This window comes from Candoia aspera, chromosome 18 (assembly GCF_035149785.1).
Source record: "Candoia aspera isolate rCanAsp1 chromosome 18, rCanAsp1.hap2, whole genome shotgun sequence".
In the NCBI taxonomy this organism is placed as follows: domain Eukaryota; kingdom Metazoa; phylum Chordata; class Lepidosauria; order Squamata; family Boidae; genus Candoia; species Candoia aspera.
In genome coordinates, this window is record NC_086170.1 from 4,135,977 (window position 1) to 4,155,500 (window position 19,524).

At 46.9% G+C, this 19,524-nt stretch overlaps 1 protein-coding gene across 1 annotated transcript in view; it reads right to left on the bottom strand.

Annotated features, from left to right (window-relative positions):
• The window catches only part of ACAP3 (ArfGAP with coiled-coil, ankyrin repeat and PH domains 3), a 76,944-nt gene that overhangs the window by 17,661 nt on the left and 39,759 nt on the right, over positions 1–19,524 (bottom strand). Inside the window, exons 5-17 of the mRNA XM_063317412.1 lie at positions 18,844–18,902; positions 17,657–17,840; positions 15,970–16,014; positions 15,459–15,554; positions 14,438–14,512; positions 13,058–13,069; positions 4,347–4,459; positions 3,587–3,638; positions 2,924–3,024; positions 1,626–1,737; positions 1,144–1,352; positions 910–979; positions 243–337 (exon numbers count right to left, since the gene is read on the bottom strand). Coding sequence (XP_063173482.1) covers positions 243–337; positions 910–979; positions 1,144–1,352; positions 1,626–1,737; positions 2,924–3,024; positions 3,587–3,638; positions 4,347–4,459; positions 13,058–13,069; positions 14,438–14,512; positions 15,459–15,554; positions 15,970–16,014; positions 17,657–17,840; positions 18,844–18,902 — 1,223 coding nt within the window. The remainder of the gene's footprint in view (positions 1–242; positions 338–909; positions 980–1,143; positions 1,353–1,625; positions 1,738–2,923; positions 3,025–3,586; positions 3,639–4,346; positions 4,460–13,057; positions 13,070–14,437; positions 14,513–15,458; positions 15,555–15,969; positions 16,015–17,656; positions 17,841–18,843; positions 18,903–19,524) is intronic.

Here is a 19,524-nt window from a genome sequence, read left to right on the forward strand (position 1 = left end):
TTAACCCATTAAACCAGGTTATGTGGGTTGTCCGAGCAAGGAAGGAAGAATGGTCTGCTGATCCTCACAATGAACTGAGTTACCGAATCACTTAAAATACTGATTTGGTTGGAAGCTGGGAACAGAGTTCCTCTGCTAATTGATTGATTGATTAAATGTATATGGCCACCCATCTCACAGCCATGGAGGGTCTAAAACACTGGGGGTGGGCGGGCAGGGGGAGATAGTTGAAGAAGCTTTACCTTGAGCTGCCAGCAGTTGGCTTTTTAAGCCCCATTTCCTGACACTGCGCCTCATAGATCTGATTCATGGTGGCATTGCCCAGCTCACACATCAGCTTTCGGAAAGCACGGGAAAAAACAGGAAAGCGTGTGAAGAAAAGCTGCTCTTTTGGCCTCCCCATTTACACGCAACACCCTGCTTCAAATCGTACCGTGGGCCTTCTCAGTGGTGATGCCCTCATTCTGGAATGTCCTCCCTAGAGAGGCCCACCTGGCACCTTCTTTAGTTCCAGGTCTCAGGATTGCTGCTCTTCCTGGCTGTCCCCAGTCCACATCCAACACTCTCCCAAATGCAGTACTAGTTCTTAAGCTATGTTTTTCTCCTCCCCAAAATCGCACGGTTTAGAGCAGCTTTTTTCAAACTTGGCAACTTTAGGCTGGCTGGGGAATTCTGGGAGTTGAAGTCCACCCATCTTAGAGTTGCCAGGTTTGAAAAACACTGGTTTAGAGTCTGGCTCTTTTGGAGTGAATGCAACATGGCGTGTAGGGAACATGAATCTCTGCCTACTCGAGCATTTTCCTCCTCACGAGATCCTGCGCATCGTTGTCCTACTCAAGATGTGATTTGGACCCTATTTTTTCCTCTTCTGACTACATCCCTTTGGGGTATTGGGGATTTGGCCTTTACCTTCAATAATTCCGGCTCCCAAGAATCCAGCGTGAGTGACCGCACTTTGGAGCAGTGAACTCCCAAGCTCCTGTAGGGCAAGGGGAGAGAACTGGTCAGCTTCCACTGCTGCCAAGCCAAGCCAAAGCACAACTGACTTTTCACTGGGGGAACTTGTCCTGAGATAACTCTCCCAGTTGAGAAGCTGGAGGTACTCTGATATTCTCAGCACCCAAGGAGGCCCGCCTGAAATACCTGTGTATCCCTGAACATTCAATGCATAGTAAGATGCCCAAGTTGATGCTCGCCCACCGGGGATCAGCCTGCCCACAGTCACAACACTGGTCATTGCCCGAGATGCTCTGCACCCTCTGCAGGATGGTTTCCCCTTTCCCGCTTCGGTCCCGGGAATCGGTGGCAGAATCTATACTGCTAGTCGAAGGGGAGGCGGTCCGGTCCAATTTCTGGAGCAAGAGAAAAGCCAACGAGCGAAACGTCAAGCAAAACCGTGGCTTGTCGAGTGCCTCTGTTTTCTCTGAATACAGCCGAAAAATATTTTTGGATCCCTTTAAAGGAAAATCTGGAAGCTGATTTGATACAAATGCCTCCCATGGCTGTGAAAAAAAAAAGGATGCCCTATATCCATTTTCTAGTTTCTGTGATCAATTTATGAGTATGTTCCTTATGCTCATGAGGGGCTGTGTCCTAACATCCTTCTGGCTGACCGCTCTACTCACTTCAATGTAGCAGCTATCAGGGCTTTCCCGATAAGCGGAGGCTATGCTCGCTTGGACAGCCTGGATCCATGCCTGGCGCAGTTTCTCTGAATCGGCTTGTAACATACAGCTCCTGCAGAGGGAAAACGGGGAAGAGTTCCTTACCAGGAGAAACAGAATCAGGGTCTGGTCCAGTGAGGTCCTCCTGTTCCCGACCTTTTCTTACACTAGTAGAGATTAATGTCCCCTTTGCTTATTATTTGTCGATTATGTCTGCTTGGAGTAACAGCTGCAAGTGCTTCTCAGCGTTGGAGGCAAGCGATTTCATTTTGCTAAACTCAGCAGTTCTTGATGGTTAATTCCCACATCTTGCCTTCCAAACCTGGGATTTGTAGCGAAGCGTGAATGTATCCAACGATGGCTCGGTCAACAAGTCGTGGTTAAACCGAGCCAGACAGAGTAAGGGAGAAGCCACTGGACTCTAAAGGCACCCTTCCACCCAACTGCCAGTTGTATGGGTTCTCGCGTAGGAACTAAACCAGAATCAGTGTAGGAAGAGGAACATCAGGGCTTTGTTTAAGCAAGAGACCTGGTTTCTTGTTTGGATGGAGAAACTGTTGTGAAGCAGAAAAAGCGGATGGATGGATGGATGGATGGATGGATGGATGGATGGATGGATGGAAGGATGGAAGGATGGAAGGATGGATGGATGGAAGGATGGAAGGATGGAAGGATGGAAGGATGGATGGATGGAAGGATGGAAGGATGGATGGATGGAAGGATGGAAGGATGGATGGATGGAAGGATGGAAGGATGGATGGATGGAAGGATGGAAGGATGGATGGATGGATGGATGGATGGAAGGATGGAAGGATGGAAGGATGGATGGAAGGATGGAAGGATGGAAGGATGGATGGATGGAAGGATGGAAGGATGGATGGATGGATGGATGGATGGAAGGATGGAAGGATGGATGGATGGAAGGATGGAAGGATGGAAGGATGGATGGATGGATGGAAGGATGGAAGGATGGAAGGATGGAAGGATGGAAGGAGAAATTCTTTTTTTCTCTCATCCCCCAGATGTCTGAAATGGCTGCTTCACCTTCCATCTAGTGGTAGAGCTGGGTAGCTCAGCCTTCAAAGACAACCTGCCCACGTGGCTCAGTGAACGTGCTGCCTGTAACTTCCTTGTTCATTCTCCATCTCCCCTTCCCTTCTCCTTCCTCAGCCTCTTTTCAAGAGAGACGTTGACATGAAGAAACAAATGACACGTGGTTTCCCCCCCCCCCCTCTTCTTTTAAGAAACACGTAACTTACTTGGTGGGAGAGACAACTTCGAAACAAAACCTCCGTTCTATGTCCTCGCAAGGCTTGACCGTGCAAAGTCGGAGGTCTTCCACCACCACTGTGAGTACATCCTGGAAGTGGAAGAACAAAACATCTGTGTGAGAATTCCCGTGATTTGATTATCTCATGGTGACCCTGCTTAGTTACCCATTTTTTCATTTCATTCATAGCATGAATGTATGTATCATCCCTTGCTTGGACAAAAAAGTATCTCCAGGTGTGGCCCTCCAAACATCACAAGCAAACCATCGCCATCATCATCAAATTATATAAAGAGTATTTCAGTGATTAAAAAAAACACCCCCTCTATCCCACAGGTCTAAACTTAAAAAAAAAAAGAAACCATTCAAACAGGAGAGATCATGATCCGATGAGTGCCTAACACATATTACAGTTGGTGTTTCTCAAATGCCAGGGGAAAGAGGGAAGGGAAAGACCCATTCCCAAGTAATCCAGGGATGACCATCTGCAGGTCGCAGTTCAACAGCTAAGGCTGCCTCAGCAGGCTGTTGCAGTCACAGATCTGCCCCTGTCGACCCCCCTCCTCCATTCAGTAGAGTGTTTAAGTCTTGTCAATCAGTGTACCAATCAGCTAAGTTGACCACGTCATTGGAAGCAGGGGACTTAACTAACCTTTAGCTTCTTCTGGTACACCAGCTGGCTGTTCTGTATGGAGAACCACCTCCTGCAAAAAGAAACAAATAGCAGGAAGGAGGAGAAATGAACGAAGGAGAGTAAAAACAGCTTGAAAGAGGATGGGCAGCCACCCCTCTTCTTTCAGAATAGATGGAGACTTAAGAGCTTTTAGGTGCAGCTGCCGCACAGTACTGGATGAGACAAATAGTTGTCACGTGGCCAGTTTAGCATGGTCTTCCACAGCCTAGTGCCCTGATGTAGTGGTATGTGGGAATGGCCAGGAGGAAGAGCCACAGACTAGACAATCGTCAGATAAGAGGCAGCTGAGCCCACAGAGGAATGGGGTGTGGGAAGCGTCTCAGAAGGGACCTCCCCTAGTTTCTTGGGCTGTAAAGGCGAGGGGGCAGAGATGGACTTTCAGACTTGCCAGATTCTGTCACTGTAGCCTTACAATAAAGTAGAATTAGCTCATCTAGTCGTGTCTCCTGCCTGGTCTACCTGGGAAGGCTGACACCTGTACAAGTGATGAGATGGCAATTCCCAGAACTCCCAGCAACCATCTGAAGGGAACGTGGGTGGAGAAGGGGGATTTAACACCTTGAGTTGGATCAGCTTAAATATTGGTCTGGGCAGGGCAGGGAAGTGAAATGGGCTAGCCCATTACGAGGGGATTTGACCTTGGTTCTCCCACCCCTGGTTCTAAGCATCCCAACCGCCCAAGATGCAGCCATTCCAGGGCATCTCCACAACGGCTTACCGGTTCCAGGTCTTGAATGCATTGCTCGCTCTCTTGAAGAGGTACCCTTCCATCACCACTCCGTTGGGAGCGTCAACATTGAATTCCACTTTGGATTCATCGTAAGAGAAGTCCTGAAGGTCCAAAGTACAGGGTGGAAGGGAAAAGAGATGAGCCCATGCTGGAACGGCTTTGCTTGGCTGATACAACAAAGCAATCCTAAATATCTCTATGCTAAAGAAGGTGGTCTTGGTTTGGGCACATAAGTAGGATCGTGGCCATAATCTGGATGAAAGTTGACCCAGACAATTAATATAGCAGGCGACAACCCTTTGGCCACGTTCATCCATCATGCTAAGCCGTCACAGAATTCGTTTGGCTTTGGCTTAGTGAGAAATTGGATGCCATGATCCTGGGGTTTCTTGTGGTCCTCCAGTCTCCTTTCTTTTGGCTCCTTCCCGCCACAGTTGCCGAGAGCCAATGGCCAGATGGGAAAGACTCTCAAAACAGTAGCAGCAGTCCTACAATAAGTCTAACACAATTGAAAGAACAGTGGTGGAGGGAAAAAGCCAAAAGCCAGGAGGAAAAGAAGAAAAAAAAAACCACAGGAAAATCCCAGCCGTGCTCGCTTTGCAAAAATGCTCGGTATGACTCCCCCACTATCAAAATGCATTTTCACAAAAGGCTTGTACGCCCCTTCCCGTTAAAAAAAAAGAGTTTTGCTCTTACTCAGTCTGGGTTTATTTCAATAAATCATAGACAAGCAAGCCGCAAGTCATCCAGATGTGCGAATCAGAACGCCAGCAGAGGGCTTCATAGCTCTTTTTAAGCCACAGTGTGGTTTGTTTGGTTTAACTATTTTTATTTTACACGCAAGATGTCTATCCTACGTTCCATCCTCAAAACAGTTCCTGAAAAAGCAGACCATCTATAATAAGTTGAGAGCAACTGAAACGACAAGTTCTAAAAATACACGTTTAGGTCCCATGTGTGGAGTGAATCCAGCCACCAGGATTTGAAAACCGCAACGTATGGTCATGCCTGGTATGGATACCCAGCCGAATGTGATTTATTCTAGAAACCATGGCTTAGAGCAATATGCGAACCCTGCTTAACAGTGTATACTGTTAAACATAGATCCTCTGATTTAGTATACAATTTCCCCTTTCATTCTGGGAACCACAGTCTGGGATGTTGGCAGCCTTCTGCCTCAAATCCTTCTTGTTGTTTATTCATTCAGTCGCTTCCGACTCTTCGTGACTTCATGGACCGGCCCATGCCAGAGCTTCCTGTCGGTCGTCAGCACCCCCAGCTCCCCCAGGGACGAGTCTGTCACCTCTCGAACGTCATCCATCCACCTTGCCCTTGGTCAGCCCCTCTTCCTTTTGCCCTCCACTCTCCCCAGCATCAGCATCTTCTCCCGCTCAAATCCTTAGTCCTCCAAATTAAAACTTCCTGGAAGTTTGAAGCCAGATCGAGCCCTTTACTTCCAAGATTTTCTCTGACTCTGGGTTGCATCCACCCGTGCCTCCTTTCTGCGGCAAGGTGCCACGTCCATCCCCCTCCTTTGAGGCATCTTAACTTGCACAATAAAAGCGGGGGCCAAAGCAATAGAAAGTTTCAAGGCAAGGAGACCGATTAGCTTAAAAGCCTTTTGCTCATTCGGAGCAGTGCGGCCTCAGGCATGCACAGTTGCTAGGCAACAAGCCATCCTCTCTTCTTAGGATAAGTGCATTGCACTCCAAACCATAAAGCTGGCTCACTTGGGCTCATGTCACATTAAAGCGAATAAAAGCAATGTGACCAGAGCCCCCAATGCTCACAAGGGATGCTTGGAATCTCCCGGCATTTTGGCCAAGCCCCCCTTCTCTGGAATCAGTTTCCAGCCCTGACGTTCAGCTTAAGATACCCAAGGGAAATGACGGCTTTGCTCTGTTGCGGCCATTTTTTTTTTTTAAATGGACCATTTAAAGCCGAGTTTCCATTTGCCAGAGAGCATTTTTCAGCAGTTTATTCAAGTTGAGCATTTGTGATTTGAATGTTTTGTTAAAAAAAAAAAAATTAAGCCCAGCCTCTGACCTACTACGTTTGTTAAAGATCCTAGGGGAATTAACTGAGGATCCTAGAGCAAGAAGGAGACTTTATAAAAAGAGGAAGGAGATGAAAATGGCAGAACTTTGGAAGAATAAGCAAGAATGCGCTCCTTTTGTCAACTAGGGGCTGCGGCTGTTTTAAATGTGAAAGTCATCTCTTTTGATCTTAAAAGGCAGAGAGGATGAAAGACACTTTTCTTTCACGCATAATGGGTACCTCAGAGATGGTTTAATGGATTCAAAGATCAGAACATAGTTTGGTTTGAGTTTCCCCTACTATTAACACATTCTGGATCCAAACTGCAGGATTATCAACTTGAGCGATCACAGCTGGTCAATGACACTTGTTTTCTTCTTTGCAATATCCCCAATATTTGGAATTTATCAAGCCATCAACGATGATATAAGTTTCGTGGGAGGAGATGGGTTGTATCTAAAAATTATCTAATATTGGAAGGATAAATCTAACCCTAACGCTAACCCTAGAGTTAGAGTTATTTTTACCTTTATTTATATTATTTATTATTGCATTTTTATACTGTGTATTTTTAATCGATTGTTGTAAACCGCCCAGAGTCCCCAGATGGGAGGAGATGGGCGGGGACAAATTAGATAGATAGATAGATAGATAGATAGATAGATAGATAGATAGATAGATAGATAGATAGATAGATAGATAAATCTGCAACAGTGCACTGATAAAAGTGGTCTTGGCCCAATTTTCCAAGGTTGGCTTGCTTGCTTGCTTGCTTCCCTCCTTCCTTTTTTTCCAATTGGAATCTTACATTATATGGGGTCTATTTATAATTCCTGATTTCAATTAATATTCTGTGTTAGTGTTTTTATAGAATAGAAAGATCACTCCATTATGTCATTCTTTTTTTTTCCCTTTAATAAAGGCACCAAAAAAAAATAAGGAAAGAAATGCTGCGGACAAGGCTTAATAAATCTTGTTAAAGATGACTCTGGTGGACCTACACTGATGCCCAGATCAACCAACTGGCATTAGCAACTACCCAGAAGATGCAGCATCTAGGACAGGTTAGGCAGTTACCTTTATAATTAATTGAAGTAATGTTTCTTTCTGCACTTCATGGCTCTTACCTCTTAGGATCAACTACACTAAAGCAGAATTAAAGCCTTGTAAATAAGCCTTGTAAATGCTGCGGACATTTAGATATGCCACACGTCATTCCACCTTGATGACGCAGATACAGAGTGGCGGCAAGAGAGCCACCTCAGCCCGTTTTTGCACAGCCCAGGAGCCTGATCATGAGCCTAGAACGCCGGAGCCAGTCGGTGGCTACTGCCATGCGCACAAGTTACAGGTAGGGTGGTATAGCTCAACTGAGCTTTTCTGAAAGTTTATGCTTTAGTTAAAAAGCCATCAAGAGCAGCCAGCTGCTTTTGTGAAGTTTAGGCCATGGGCAGATCCCTTCTCTAACTCTAATTCGAACCAAACTGCAAATCAAACCCAATTCGATTCAGAGTTTAAAAACACATCTGCCCATCCCTGCAAAGTGTCCAAATTGGTCTAAAGTGACTGGTTTGATTCGACCCTGTTGTTATCATTGAAGCTGATACATTGGCTACTTCCTCTGTTTCCCCATCTTGATTAGCAAAAGTGCTGTGCATCAAAGCAATCTTCTAGAGCACCAGGATCTACCTTCGATAACCCCCCCCCCTTTTTTAAATCCATTCACTTGTGTCCGATTCTTGGAGACTGCCTGGACAAGTCCCTGCAGTTTTCTTGGCAAGGTTTTTCAGAAGTGGTTGGCCAGTCCCTCCGTCCTAGGGCTGAGAGGGAGTGACTGGCCCAAGGTCACCCAGCCAGCTTCATGCCTAAGGCAGGACTAGAACTCATGGTCTCCTGGTTTCTAGCCTGATGGCTTAACCAGTACACCAAACTGGCTCTTTATGCAACATACAAGTAATAAATTAGTATCAGCAGCACCACTGAACTAGATGGACAAAGGAACCATGTGGAATAGACTGAAAATTTGCTGCCTAAACTTCACCCACTGGCAACCAAGAGACCTAACAAAGGCTAAAGTTGAAGCCTGTGGCTTACCCCTCCTTGCAAGAAAGGCTGTGTTTTTCCTGCACACCCACAAACTGTTTATTATTCAGGAAAGCAAGGAATGCAAAACTCTATCTTGGGGAGCTAAAAAAATGAGCTTGATCAGACAGGAAGACAGGGACCGGCGGTTCCAGAAATGGAAATGCAAGCCAAAATTGCAGATGGTACAGATCAACCACAATAGGTGCAGAGCACTGGGCCATAAAATGCACACTCAAGAATTCTGTTAAAAGCTCCTCTTGTGTGTCCTTTTTCCTACTATGTCAATAAATCACAGGCTATGAACATCCCACCCCCCATCCTCAGCCGTTTCCAGTGCCTTCCCTTTCCTGTTTGATTTGAATTTATATAACAGTCTTGCAGAGAGAGCGTTTTTTTCAAATGACATCGGACAACTGTTTCTATGGAAACATCAAATGCCAACACAAAGAGATAGCAAATTCTAAGAGAGTGATCATAGGATGGAAATGATGCAAAATCTAAAGAGAGAGGAATGGGGGGGGGGGGAAATCAAGGAACTGTTCCCCCCCCCCCGTAAGCAATAACAGGGAAACACATTACCTTTTTTTCACCATTTCCTCCCCACCCTGCCTGTTTCGCATCTTTATTCCAATTTCACCCTGAAATACAGAATCTGTACTGGCCAAAGACGATGGAGAAAATAAAACCAGACAGAAGCACAGATTTCTGGCAACGGAGAAATACTGTCAGAGAGAGAGAAAAAATCTTGATGACTATATCACCCGGGTGAAATAATCAGCTGTGTAACTTTTAAGAGCTGTGACTGAGCTTCCTTCTTTCCTCTTCTCTCCATATTCTTTTTCCTTGTATGCCATACCTTTATGTTTAGCGTTCTCTTGCAGAGCCTGCTCACACAAGTGCCAAAAGGCAAGAGTTTTCAGAGAAAAAGTACTACAGGTTTCAGTTGTGGCCATGCATTTTCCCCCGCCTCCAATACTGGGGGGGAAACCCTTGCACCTAGAAATCTAGCTTCTCAGAGAAAAGGCTCCTGCCTTGCTCAGAACCTGATGCACTAGTTTTCGGCGCGAGGGCTGCAAAGGAGGGGCTTGGAGTCTGCTCCTAGTTTGCTCCCCACCGCCACCAGCCATGGCCTGGAAGAAGAGGAATTAGTGCTTCAGTTTTGTTCTTAAAATTAATTCATCTCTGGCACCCTTTATGTGATCAAGCCGATATGAGCCAAAGCCCACCCTCACCCACTTTCCCCCATCTTTGCTGTTCGGCCACGCTATCGTAAGAGGCAGCGACAGTGACGTAATGCACCATCCTTTTGTTTCTCCTCTGGATTTCCCCTGCCATGATTAGAGGCAAGCCATCTAAAACCCAACGCGGGGAAACGGGAGGCATTTGGGAGGCCCAGGGCCCCAGCAAGCAAAGCTGGCAAGGCTGGCTCTCAGAAGAGACCTTTGCTTTGCGGGACCGTGCCGCCGTTGCCCGCGCCAGCTCAAGGGTCCGAGCGTCCCCACGTCGAAGGTTGCAAGACTTGTGAAAAGGAGCCCGCCCAGCTTTCATGAGCCGGGAAGCAAGCACTGGCAAAGGACAGCCCCCGATGATGCCCTCGGCCCATACAGGCAGCCCTGAACCAGACGGACCTTGGGAAGCCCTTCGGCTTTCTCGCTTGCTCTGCGCAAACAGTGTGCTTTCCGAGCCCGCAAACCATGGTGTTGATTCGCAAAGGCGGGGGGAAGCCCCGACGGAGTCCATGGCACTAATGCCCCCTCCTGTCGTTCTGAACGCAGGTCAAGCCATGCAGTCTGCTCAGTTTCTGCACCTCAAGCTGAGGACACCCGATCCTTTCCAAGGCTCCTCCTTGCGCCCCCAAGAGACGCCGCACCCTGCTTCAGTGGCCTGATGGAAAAAGACCCCCCCCTCCCCTTACCAGAAGATACTCCAGCCTTCCGAAAATCTTCATGATGCCCCTGGCGTGCCGTTTGGCTGGCCTCGCCGAGCGTACCAGCAGCCGCGCTCCAGACGGGTAATTCTACGCGGCATTACTAGCCGCACAGGGTGTTTCCTTCTGCCTCCTTCGACCCACCCACTCTCAACACACACATGCTGCGTGCTGAAAATCTCACTTATTCTGCTTTTCTTCCCCCCTTGCTTGAAGACCGGCCCGCCGGGTCCTGTCAGATCAAGAGACGCCGGGAGAGCGAGCCCGAGCGTGGAGCTGGCTTGCGGACCACCTGCCCGCCCCCTCTCGATCCTCCCCTTGAGGGCCCACGGCTTTCCTTTCACAATCAGTCGGCTCAGCGCATGAGCTCATTATCATACAGCTGTTGCCTCGGGATGGAAGTGGGGAGAGCAGCAAAGGCAGAGGGCAGAGCCTGAACGGCGAAAATAAACAAACCTCATCCCACCTCGCCCCCAGCGAACTTTGACCTTGCCAGAGATGCGAGGGACTCCTAAGACCTTGACTACGTCCTACCAAGGTTGCTCCCTAGCCCCCCCCCCACAACTCCTCGGAGGGATGCCCCCTGCAGTGATGGGTCCTCTCTCTCTGGTCCACCCTAAACTCTGCCCTGCCTAGCTGGACGCTGTGCAACAGGGCCATATGGCTGGCCAGCTTTATTGATTTTTTTTTCCAAGCCTTCTCTTTTAAATCAATGTGACAGGCCCAGTCCCGTGTCCTCGCCTTCCTTTTCTCTCATGCTTTCACATGCCGGGCAGGTCTCCAACCCCCCCTGAAATCCTGGGGGGGCGGGTCCTGCTTGCATCAAACTGCACCTCTCCTGAAGCAATTTGCCATCGCTTGGGGGCGGCGCAGAATCTCCTTCCAGTCCAGTGTTTCTCAACCTTGGCCGCTTTAAGCTGTGTGTGTCCTAACAGCCAGGAACCACGCTGAGACAAGGAACAGGTCTCTAGTGTTTTATTACTGCTACATAACAGAAAATCCTAACAAACTGAAGAAGCGTGGGAAAACCCAGACATATAAACCCCAAAGGCTAAGGCGGGCCCGATCTGTGTCTCTTTGAATGGCCACCTAATTCCTCAGTGCTACGCATGCGCTTGACAGCCTGGATGGGAGCCCCCTGCTGGCCATCCTCACTCATGACAGTGTGGACTTCCACTCCCAGAATTCCCCAGCCAGCATGGCTGGCTGGGGAATTCTGGGAGTGGAAGTCCACACAGCTTAAAGCGGCCAAGCTTGAGCAACACCGTTCTAGTTAGTGCTAGGATTTTGTAACGGCTTACCATATCTGCACCTTTATGAGGATATATTAACAGCTTTGCTGGATCCCATGAATTGTTGTATTAGCTGCAGTAGCAGCTAAATAGAGCCTCCACATCCAGAGGCAGTGTGCACCAAAATGCTACCTGCTAGACAACCATAAAGCATCACAAATACTTCCAATTCTCATGCTCTCATGTTTCTTCCTAATTTTAACCTGACCTGGAAGTTACCACTTTATCTCATGACAATCACTTATTTCTACATCACATCCTGCCCTTCCTCAGAACTCAAGGCAGGTTGCCTAGTGTCGTTTCCCCACCACCTGTAAGGCAGGTTAGGCTGAGAGATGCCGGTTGTGCTCGCTCAACCAGCCGAACCTGCTTACTAAATTTATCCCTTTCCTCAGCTCACAAAATTCACTCAACCATAAACAGACCACACAATGCTAACCAACAACAACTACAGGACTACTACTGCTTCTCCAGGTGAAGATGACGCATAGGCTACTGCACTGTCTTCAAATGATCTGATTAAGGGGGTTGTTTGAACCGGTCCAAAGTCATCCAGTGAGCTTCCACCATTAAGGTGAGCACCATTAGGGGCAGGTCTCTCCAGAAGTTTCCTTCTGGCAAATTGCAGCCTCATTCAAAGGCAATATGCCCTCTTTCTGCCAAAAACCCATTTCTCATTCCTTGCCCTGTATAGGTATATAAGAACTTGGGGGGAAAAAATGCCCTCGTGAATTCTCTTTTACACTGGGACTAGCCCACTGCAAACCCTCACCACTACGTTTTCTATTTGGCTCGGCTCTTAATGCTCAGGTGCATCACGTGTCACGCAAAGAAGCCTTAATATAAAATATAAAAGTATCTGCCCCAGTTTTTCTAGCTTCGGAATGCCGGTCGCACAAGTGAGATAGGAATGGCAGACCTGTCCCTGAATCTCGCGGGGCCTCCTCCCTCCTCTAAATTTGCATCTTTAGCCATTACAAAATCTGACTGTGAGCCAGATCAGCAGATGCTCTGCCCAAGAGTCCACTGGAGTTGGGCGGCCAATCAATTTAAATAAATAAATAATAAGAGAGTGACACAAAGCAGTTCAGAGGACAAAGTTAAGTCCAAGCTGTGAAAGGCTGTTGACGCAGAAGTGGTATTGTGCAGAGAATGGATACAGCAACAAGGGAGCTTAAGAGAATGGATCCTGCATACACTTTTGAAAGCCTTCGCCAACCAGACCAAAGAGCAATGGACTCTAACCCCGACCAGCTTCTGACTGAAGACAGACCAGAACAAATGGCAAGAGGCATTTTGATAATCTGAAATAGGCTCTATAAGCCAAACAAACAGGGAACGCTTAACCCGGTACTCACCTGTAAAAGAGTCTGGATGGGTGTGCCGGACATTGAAGAGGAGCGAAGAAAAAGGAAAGAAAATAAACAGTGTTACTGGAATCTGCACATCTGTAAAAACCTTAAGGGTGCAAGGTAGAACATTTAGGCCATGAGAAAGGCCACAGATGAGGAAAGGAAGAAGTAATAGATGGTAATAACACAGCCTCTCTCTCTACATAAAACGCACAAAGAAAAAGTAATTGTTTTGCCAAATGCCTTTCTCCACCAGTGCCATTTTGCATGGTGGGATTTCAATTCTGCAACCACAGATTAGCCAGTGGTCTCCTCTCTTCCCACCTCTGCATCCACCATCCCTCCCTAGTAATAGCACATTAATACTGGAGACAGGAAGGAGGATTCAGTGGGCATTTCCTGTGCTCCAGCTCAGGCTTAAATAAGCATGCAAGATGTTCAGTTAGCCACGATGTTTGGAGAGGTACGTTGTCTGGGTTTGAGAAAAACGTCCTGCAGCAATGAGAAAAGGGACGGGCAAATGACAGAGATTCATTCCCCCGATTCTTCCTGTCCTCTTCTCCTGAAGATCCATGAAACTGAATCCAGCGCCATCAACTGATGCGGCCCTAGGGCAGGCTCAACCTTGCGGGCCAAGACAGAGGGAAACCACAGGACTCCAGCCCTCGCTCATCTCCTGGCTGACAAAGCAGGGTGGGCCAGGAGGAGAAGACGAGAAGCCCACTAGGCAGACGTGCAAGATGAAGGTAAGAGAAACTTCTGCTTCTCCACACTTGGTGGCAATCTGTTGGAAACTCACTCATTTCCCCTCCAAGCTAAAGGAATTGTACGACCCACAGAATCCAGTGGGATTGATTCTCAAGTCACTGGAGAGTACCACCCTGGAAGTATACAGCAGCGACATTTTTGTTAACGGGGTGTGTTTTGCGTGAAAACTTCCTGCTGAATCAAGTTTTGATTTAAAAAAAAAAGCTTTAGAATTAGTCTTATGCTTAACTTAATTATATGGTATACTTGCCTACATTTTTAATTTTTTATGGGCAGGAGGATCAATGGATGATATAGAGTTTGACCTAAACTGGGCAATTCTTATAAGTCGAGACAACAAAGAAAGTTGATTTTTCCCTGGTGCAGTTAACAGAAGCTTGACGCCAGCCCTTCTTTGAAATGGGATTGTAATCTAGAGAGAACCTCTCATCCAGTAGAGAAGACAAACACCTTTTCACATGTAAGAAGGATCCAATTTATCTAACCAGATGCCTGGGTCTGAGAAGAGAGGAGCGACAGAATTTTTATGTCATGCTTGGGTGAATTTCCTTGAGGCTGATTATTCTTGAAAGCAGGATGCTGCTACTCTGCTTGTGTGACTTCAGGATTCAGACTCACCCGTTGCTGAATAAGGGCGTGTTTATGCTCCATTTCCCTCTTCTCCACAGCCGAGTCGATCACCAACTGGTCCAGCTTCAAAGGTGAACGAGAGGAAATGTAGGACAGAAGCCACAGGGTTATTTCCTGCTCTGTGTTTTTCTCTCTAAGCCAAACAGAACTATGTTTTCATCAAGGGCCACATGAGCTAGGTTGGGGACCACTTGGTGGGCAGGGCTAAAAGCCAAGTGGGTGGGGCCAGGCCAAAAGTGTACCCATTCTCCCTCTCCCCCCATGCAGCAGGTTGTAAGAAAAGAACAGAGTTCAAGCCACTATCTGGGGTGGTCTTTTGAAAGTAGCCCAAGGGCCACAGGCTGCCTACTTTGTTTTAGGCACATCTGCATCACAAACCGTCCATCTGTCAGAAAGCAAGGTTCTAGTTCTCATGATTCAGAACAAAGGGACGATTTGAAGAAAAACTCCAACCAACTTAACCCAGTATTGATGGCTGACTGGATTTTTTTTCTAACTTTACTGAAAGATGCTTCCATTTAATTAAACTATGTCAGGAGCCACATAGGTGCACGCCAACTAGCTTAGCTGCCCTTAGCCATCCTCTTTGGGCGACCCCAAAGACCACAACAGCAATCTGGAAATCATACCGGCAGGTGCCAAGGGAGAGCTACCAGCTGAAGATGAGCATGTGAGGCCAGGCAATCCTACTCAAGATTTCAGGGGCGGGGGGCATTCTCCTCTTGAGCTCAGGTGAGGAACACCAGTCAGTCTCAAGAGACTGAGGCTGGAAGCCTCCAGAGCTGAAGGCCTCAAGCAAAACAACCACTGGACAAAGCCACGAGACTTCATGGACAAGGCATTCAGAGAGTCCCCAGTGTTCTTTCCTTCCACAACTCCCTTTCTTTTGGTCTTTGTTTCCTTCACCTTTCTCCCAGCTTTGGCAACCTTTTATTTCTCTGCATCTCCTTTCCCTGGTTTTCTACTATTCCACCCCACCGCTCCCCAGAAGACTCAATTGCTTCCTTACCTCAGTAGCCAGTTTCTTCATATAAGGATCCAATTCATGGAGAAGGCTGTCACCTTGCTGGAAAAATGTGTATTGGGCATGCATAAAGGAGAGCATCTGGAAGGAAAACGCAAAGTTCACACATGACCCACAACATCTTCCTATGTGACGTGTGGCAGTTTGGGGCCGGTGGTACAGAGCGTAAAACCTGTATCTGGGTCCTTCTGTGTATGTGACCGAAATGAAGATGCCTCTTCCGAGATGGACTAAAAGAGGCATTCCCTTCTCTGCAGGAGAGGGAAAGGGAGATCTCTCTCTCAGAACGATGCAGAAAGAAGATCTCCCTCCAGGACCTGGACCTGGAGAAGACCTCTTCTAAGAAAAGTCAACACAAAGCATTCCCTCCAGAACGTGTGGGAGAAATTTAACCTGGTTTATGGCATCCCCAGTGATCAATACTACTCTTTATCTTCTCTTGTAGGTTAGTTGTGGGGTGGGGAATCAAGAAGGGTGATCTTAATAAAATTCTTACGGCATCCAGAATTTCAAATTTCTTCTTGGCCTGGAGAACGTTGATCTATAATCAAACAAAAATAGGTAAAGCTAAATTTCATGCGGTGCCAATAAATCTGAAATACTGTAAACTAGCCGGATCATTCTAGCTACGATTCTAATACCAATCTGTAAAAAAAAAAAAAAGCTGGTTGGAGTATACTCCTTTCGTATACTAAGTCCTTTAACCTAATATAGATTTTTTTTTCCTATGTAAGTTGAGTTTTTGCTTTGAGCTGAGTACTGTTTTGCGAAATCTGCGGGAATTCCAAAATCAAAGGACAACTGCACCCTGATTTGCATGTGTTTTTTTTAATTAAACAAATTTAATCCAGATCCACGTAAGAGGAAGCAGAGTGGGAAAGTCAGTAATATTAAGCCCAATTCAGCCTAATTCATAGCAAAGTATTTGTCCAGAGATATGCAAGTTCTCCTTTGTGGGAGCTCTTCAGGCAAAAACTGGGTAGCCCTCTGTCAGAGATGCTGTCATGGATCCTGCACAAAGCAAGAGAAGGACCAGATGATCTCTGAGATCCCTTCCAGCTCGAGAATTCCATAACTGAGGAAAAAAGATAGTGGACCAGAGAGACCAGGAATCTAAAACTTAGTGTTCTCAAGATGTTTTGCACTTCAGCAGTGAGCAAAGCCAATCGGTGGCAGCTGTAATCCAGAAGATGTAGAAGGCCTCAGGTCACCTACTGGTGACCCTCAACGTAAGCAACTCACAACGGATGGACAGGTCTATCAATATCTCTTAAACATGAGAGCAAATAGTAGAGTCTCCTGGTTAAAGGGCAGTTTTAACAAGTACCAGAGACAAAGAAGAACAGGACATGATTTTTATGGTTTGATTCCACTCTGGCCACCATTAAAATGGGAAAGGGAACCACGCTGCTGAAGTACAACTTCCCTCAGCCACTGCCAACATGGCTGATACCCGGAACGATGGCAATTGTAACGGAACCCTTTCCAGCAGGCTACTGACTCCCTTGTTGTCGCAAGCTAAAATGGACTGTGGATTCAACTGGGCTTAAAAGGAATGCTTCCATTTCTAAAACCCCTCTTTTGGCCACCAGCAGAGCATAGCACGAGCGAGAACTTCCCAGCGCTTTCCCCCAGAGCCCGCTTCTGCTCATTCCTAGAAATCCACAGGATATGACTCCATATGCTGTCCCAGGATGAGACAGAAGGTGTTGGCAGATGGCTCCATTTTACAAGGGGGGAGTGGGGGAGGAAGGCCAGCGAAGCAGCTTGGATCAATATTAGCTTGGAATTTGGGGTGGGGTGGGGTGGGGTGGGGTGGGGGAGCAGTGGGAAAGCGAGGAAAAGAAAACTCAATCCAGAAATAGCTTCAGGTACGATAACATATCCAGATCCACATAACAGGAAGCAGGGTGGGGAAGTAAATCAGTAATATTAAGCCCAGTTCAGCCCAACTCGTAGCAAAACGTGGATCAGGATATATTTCCTATTTCCTGTCAATCACCCTTTGGACTGGAGTCTCCGACCTTTTTCGAGTTTTGGAAAAAGCAGTACTCAAGCCAATGCAGAAGCAGGCCAAGCGTGGGCACACGGAATGAGAAGTCAAGGAAAACCGAAAGGGTCCGTCTTTAACGAAACGGCTCCACAATTTCTGCCTGAGTCCAGGATCGCTCCACAAAGCTTACCTGCAAGACGTAATCCAGGGCTAAGTGCCGGAAACATTTCCTGGTGATCGTCAGTGTGCCCGTGGCCTCTTCTACTTCGTGCGGCTTGTGCCGCGGGGCTTGGGCGTTCTTGACCAAGGCGATCTCCATGTCTTCTCGGACTTTATCAAACTGTTTTTTGGTCTCCTTGAATTTCCGGACATCCCTGCAAGGCAAGACAGGGTGGCGGGCATTAGCTTTCTTGACTTCAGCAACCACCAAAAACGGCCAGGCTGCTCTACACTGTCATCACAAAAGTCTGCTTATTACTGGCCCATCTAACAGGGCTGTAATTACCAGAGGAAGAGCAAGATGCTTTGAACTTTCAAAAATTCTAGACATTTTCTAAGCCAAGCGGGGGAAAAAAAATACTGCGGGGCATATACTGGCTGGCTAGGGAGTTTTGGGAGGTGAAGTCCACACAGCTTAAAGTTACCAAGTTTGAAAAACACTGATCTAGTACAATCCCCTGCCCAAGGCAGAATCCAGTCCTACATTAAACACCCTTCTGGACTGACCACTGCGGTCAAACAGAAAAGCAAAATATTGGAATTGTAACTACCCTATAACCTAAGGATTCTTTTTAAAAAGAAAAGTCTACCCCATTTGGTCTGATTTTTCTAACCTTTTCGTTTTCGTGGAAAAGTACAGAGGGATTGTCCCAAAGTACAGAGGGAATACGAAGGGACTGCAAGGAAATTGTATTTGGGAACCAGTGCAGTTGACAGGTAGCATCATTTCCCAGTTGAAAAATTAACGATGCAGTTCAGGGAAATGAAAACTCTATGGAAAATGTTTACTGCTATGAGTAGGACCTGGAAAGTTGTGTTCTAGGCGCTTCCCCAGCCTCACCATGTTGATGGGGAAGATCTGAACGCTCTTCCAGGACTTGTGTTGTACTATATAGGGAATGGATCACAACAGTCCCATCTGCTTAAATTATCAGAGGCAAGTGAGGGCAACAGAGGGCCAGTGGGCACATGAGCAAAACAAAGCAAAGTTGAATTGGGCAGAACAAAAGAGATTTGCGGAAAGGGGACAGGCATTCAACCCCAGCCCAAGTACCCAAACATATATTCAGCACACCATGACCCCTACATTATCAGCTAAAGGTCTTGTAATTATTTGCCATGAATTCAGAGCCCTGACAAGGAAAGCTAGATACTCACTCCTTCACAAAGTTGTTCAACTGTTGCCGGACAGACCTCTGAGCTTGGTCGAAAAGGATCTAAAGACAGAGGAAAGAGCAAGCAGAGGGGGCGGAAATGCACATAAGGCCATAAAAAACCATATAAGTCTGGGTTGTTCCAGGAGTGATTTTTAAATGCAGGACTGTTAACCTAAGTCATTAGCTAAAAACAAAAGACGAGACTGCTGGATCTAGTCCACAGCACTCAGCCATATGTCTCGGAGGAGCCCACAAGTAGGACAATCAATAGCAGTCCCCCATTGGTTTTTCCCCACAACATTACTTAGAGGTAGACTACTGCTAACCCTGGAAGTTGCAAATCTAGCAGCCATCAATCTGTCTTCCAGAAGAGAATGCCTATATGTTAACCAAGCAAACTGTTCCCTTTTGCCCAGCCCAAAGCTTACGACACCCTGCTCCGCTGCATAAGTGCTATTTTATTTATATGTCTACTTATAAAAAGTATAGGCTGCCATTCTGTCTGGAAGGCAGCCAAACCAGCTAATAAACCTACAACAGCAATTAAAGTACCATAAAAAGAAAGTAGCAGTAGAAACAAAAATCAATCCAGAAACTGAAGGGGGGAAAAAAATCCCCACTTGTTCCTACAGAGGGCGCCCTCATTCAACGTGCCAACATTTTTGCTGGCCCCAGTATGAAA